This window comes from Fibroporia radiculosa (assembly GCF_000313525.1).
Source record: "Fibroporia radiculosa TFFH 294 genomic supercontigs, scaffold11768, whole genome shotgun sequence".
Classification (NCBI taxonomy): Eukaryota; Fungi; Basidiomycota; class Agaricomycetes; order Polyporales; family Fibroporiaceae; genus Fibroporia; species Fibroporia radiculosa.
Genome location: NW_012132973.1, coordinates 1 through 3,135, shown reverse-complemented (window position 1 = coordinate 3,135; position 3,135 = coordinate 1). Strand labels below are relative to the sequence as shown.

The 3,135-nt window shown below is 43.8% G+C and overlaps 1 protein-coding gene across 1 annotated transcript; it reads right to left on the bottom strand.

Annotated features, from left to right (window-relative positions):
- Positions 1-776: 776 nt before the first annotated feature.
- Positions 777-1,358, bottom strand: FIBRA_09166 (uncharacterized protein; the record flags this gene model as incomplete). The annotated part of the gene is made up of 1 exon (XM_012321491.1): positions 777-1,358. The coding sequence occupies one exon, from the start codon at positions 1,356-1,358 to the stop codon at positions 777-779; it is 582 nt and encodes a 193-aa protein (XP_012176881.1).
- Positions 1,359-3,135: the final 1,777 nt, after the last annotated feature.

Here is a 3,135-nt window from a genome sequence, read left to right as displayed (position 1 = left end):
GAGGCTTTCAGGGATGCATCTGATTCTATCCAAAATGGTTTGGTGATGTCAGGCTGTACCAACAGTGGTTGAGTCTTGAAACATCCCTTGAGTTGATTGATGGCTCTGTCATGATCATCAGTCCAACTCCACTTGACCCCTTTCACCAATAGGTCAAATAGAGGTTGTGCAACTTTGGAATATCCTGGAATGAATTGGCGGTAGAAATTGGCAAAGCCTAAGAAACATTGTAGTGCTTTGACGCTGTCAATCTTGGGCCAATTCAGTACTGCTGATACCTTGTCTTCTGCCATCCCTATTTGACCTGGTTGGAGGATGAACCCTAGGAATTTGACTTCTGATACATCAAAGAAGCACTTCTCAGGTTTGAGAAACAGGTCTGATTCTCTCAGGCACTGGAGGATCAGTTGAGTATGTTGTTGATGTTCTGCATGGTTGGTGGAATAGATGAGGATATTGTCAATATAGATCACTAGCCACCCTTCTAGTAACAGATCCGCGAAGATGCCATCCATCATAGCTTGGAAAGTTACCAGAGAGTTTGTCATTCCAAAGAACATGACAGTTGGCTTGAATAACCCTCATGGAGTAATAAATGCTCCTTTCCATTCATCACCTTCTTTGATCCGTACATTGTTGTATCCTGTGTGCAAATCAAGCTTGGTAAACATAGTTGGCTTGGCAGAGGCAACACAATCCAATAGATCTTCTACTCTTGGGATTGGGTAGGCATTTTTGATGGTGGTGTCATTGAGTTTCCTGTAGTCCTGACATGGTCATAGATCTCCTGATTTCTTGTTGACAAAGAAGAATGGGGATGCCATAGGAGACTTTGATGGCCAGATATAACCTTTCTGCAAGTCTTCCTCAATGAAGGTGTCTAATTCCTTGAGCTTTGCTGGCAATAATGGGTAAACCTTTCCTCGCTGAGGTTTGAAGTTGGCTTCTAAATTGATTGCATGGTCCCAGGATTTCCATCCCGGTAATTGTTCTGCTGTACTTTTGTTGAATACAGAGAGGAAGGCGCTTAGATATTCTGGGATGTTACTAGCAAGGATTTTGATTGCTCGTAGAAGTTGATCCCAACAAAAGCACATCTTCCCAGTGATCCAATCAATTACTGGGTTGAAATATTTGAACCAAGAGAGGCCTAGAATGATTGGATTCCTATCAAGTACTGTGGTGTAGGCTTCTATCTTCATTGGTTGTCCTGATAAGAATATAGTGAAGAAGACTTTGTGTTTGATGGCTACGGCTTTATTTGGTGATCCATCGACATTGAACACTGGTCTGGGTGTGATACTCTGGTGCTGGAGGTTGTGATCTCGAGCAAACTGGATGTCAATATAATTCTCCATTGCTCCTGTGTTGAGCAATGCTTCGGTGGTGACGGTTTTGGCATAGGTTTTCAAGATGCAAGGCAAATAAATAGATTTATGAGCTAATTATGCCTGATATAAATAGTCCTTAGTGCCAGTACTTTGATTCGACGTCACAGCAATTGAAGACTTCAAAAATCCTTCTCAGAGGATATAGGTTGAATGTATTCTTCAGCTATACCTTCTTTGTCAGAAGAGTCCTTGGTTTCATCCTTCTCCTGAGTGGATGTGTCGTGGGATTCAATGGCCCTGATGCAGTTGTTTGGGCATTGGCGACTCTGGTGCCCGGGCTTGTGACATCTGAAACATAACTTCTTATCCATGTGTTCCTTGTGATCCTTATCTGACAGACATCTGATCCACTGATCGTTAGATGATACTTCCTTTGATGATCCATCCTGGGTCTCAACTGCTCAATTGCGACGTACAAACTTGTTACGACCAAAAGAGCGGTTGGTAGATGGCATGAATAAAGGTTTATCACCAAAGATGTTGATCATGGATTAACAGATAGATTGGATGCTGTTGAGGTATCCTACTGCAGGGACTGGTAGCGGTGGTTGGGTGGCAATCTTGATCAAGAGAGCAGGAGGAATAAGATGCTGGAGTTCTCAAATTTGCCCTAATTTGTTTAATCCGCTAGCTTGTAAGAGAGGTTGAAGAGTTGTGACAAATCGAAGGCTGTTTCCTCCACACTTTACCCAGGTGCATTTGCTGATTTTGTTTAGTGCTGCCTGAGTGTCATCCTCAACTCCAAAGGTCTGGATGAAAGACTTCCTGAAGTTGGCCCAGCTGGGCAATCCTTTGAGAGGTGCATCTTCGGATTCAGATATGGGTTCTTCCACATCAGTGATGATTGTGTGAACAAAGAATTGGGCAGGCCCTTTGATATACAAAAGAGTGCATTGAACCTTATCTTTATTGGTCTGGATCTTCTTGGAATTCCCAGAAAAGTACAGGTATAACTCATCTAGGAATTCCTTGCTCTTTCCTTTGTCTCCTTCGAATTGATTGGGCTTGTTCACTGCTCTGTTGTTGTTGTCAGACATGTCTCCTTTGTCTTCTTGGTCACTGGGTTCTGGGGTACCGTCTTCTGGGTTGTTTGGGTGTCTGTTGGAAGAATCTTCTTCTGGATTGGGATTGACTGGAGATCTAGGTGGTTCTGGTTTGGGTTCTGTTGGAACAGGGACTGGGTGTTGTTCCTCAACTGGGACTGGTGGGTTGACTGGTTCAGGTGAATCAAAGATTCCTGAGAAAAAACTGGATCTGACTGTAGGACTAGTGTTTGTCGATTCACTTGGCAAGGGTTTGGTGGTTAACTGAAGTGGGGATGTGCGCGGTGTAGGGACTACTACACTTCTACTGGATGACGCTGCAGTAGGAGTTGGGTATGATAGTACAGGTGAAGACTTCTCTGCTAGTGGGGGTACTATGGAGTGTCGATGTTCCTTACTTCCAATAGGAGCTAAGATTGCTGTGGGTGCTGGGATAGTTTTGTCTCTTTTCCTGTTTGGACAAAGTGAATCGGCACAATACTGCCAAGTGTTAAGGGACCTGACGACTGAGGATCAGGAGTTCAACTTGTTAAACTGGTACTAGGACTAATACATGCTAAGGCTCTACACAGGGACTAGACTTGTAGAATGAGCCGCTATATCTGATAGCGGTTTGAGAGGGCAGACTGAGTGAAGCTAGACTTCAGACTGGAACTGGAATAGACAACTGGGTCTATTACTGAGTATGTCCCTATGAAGGT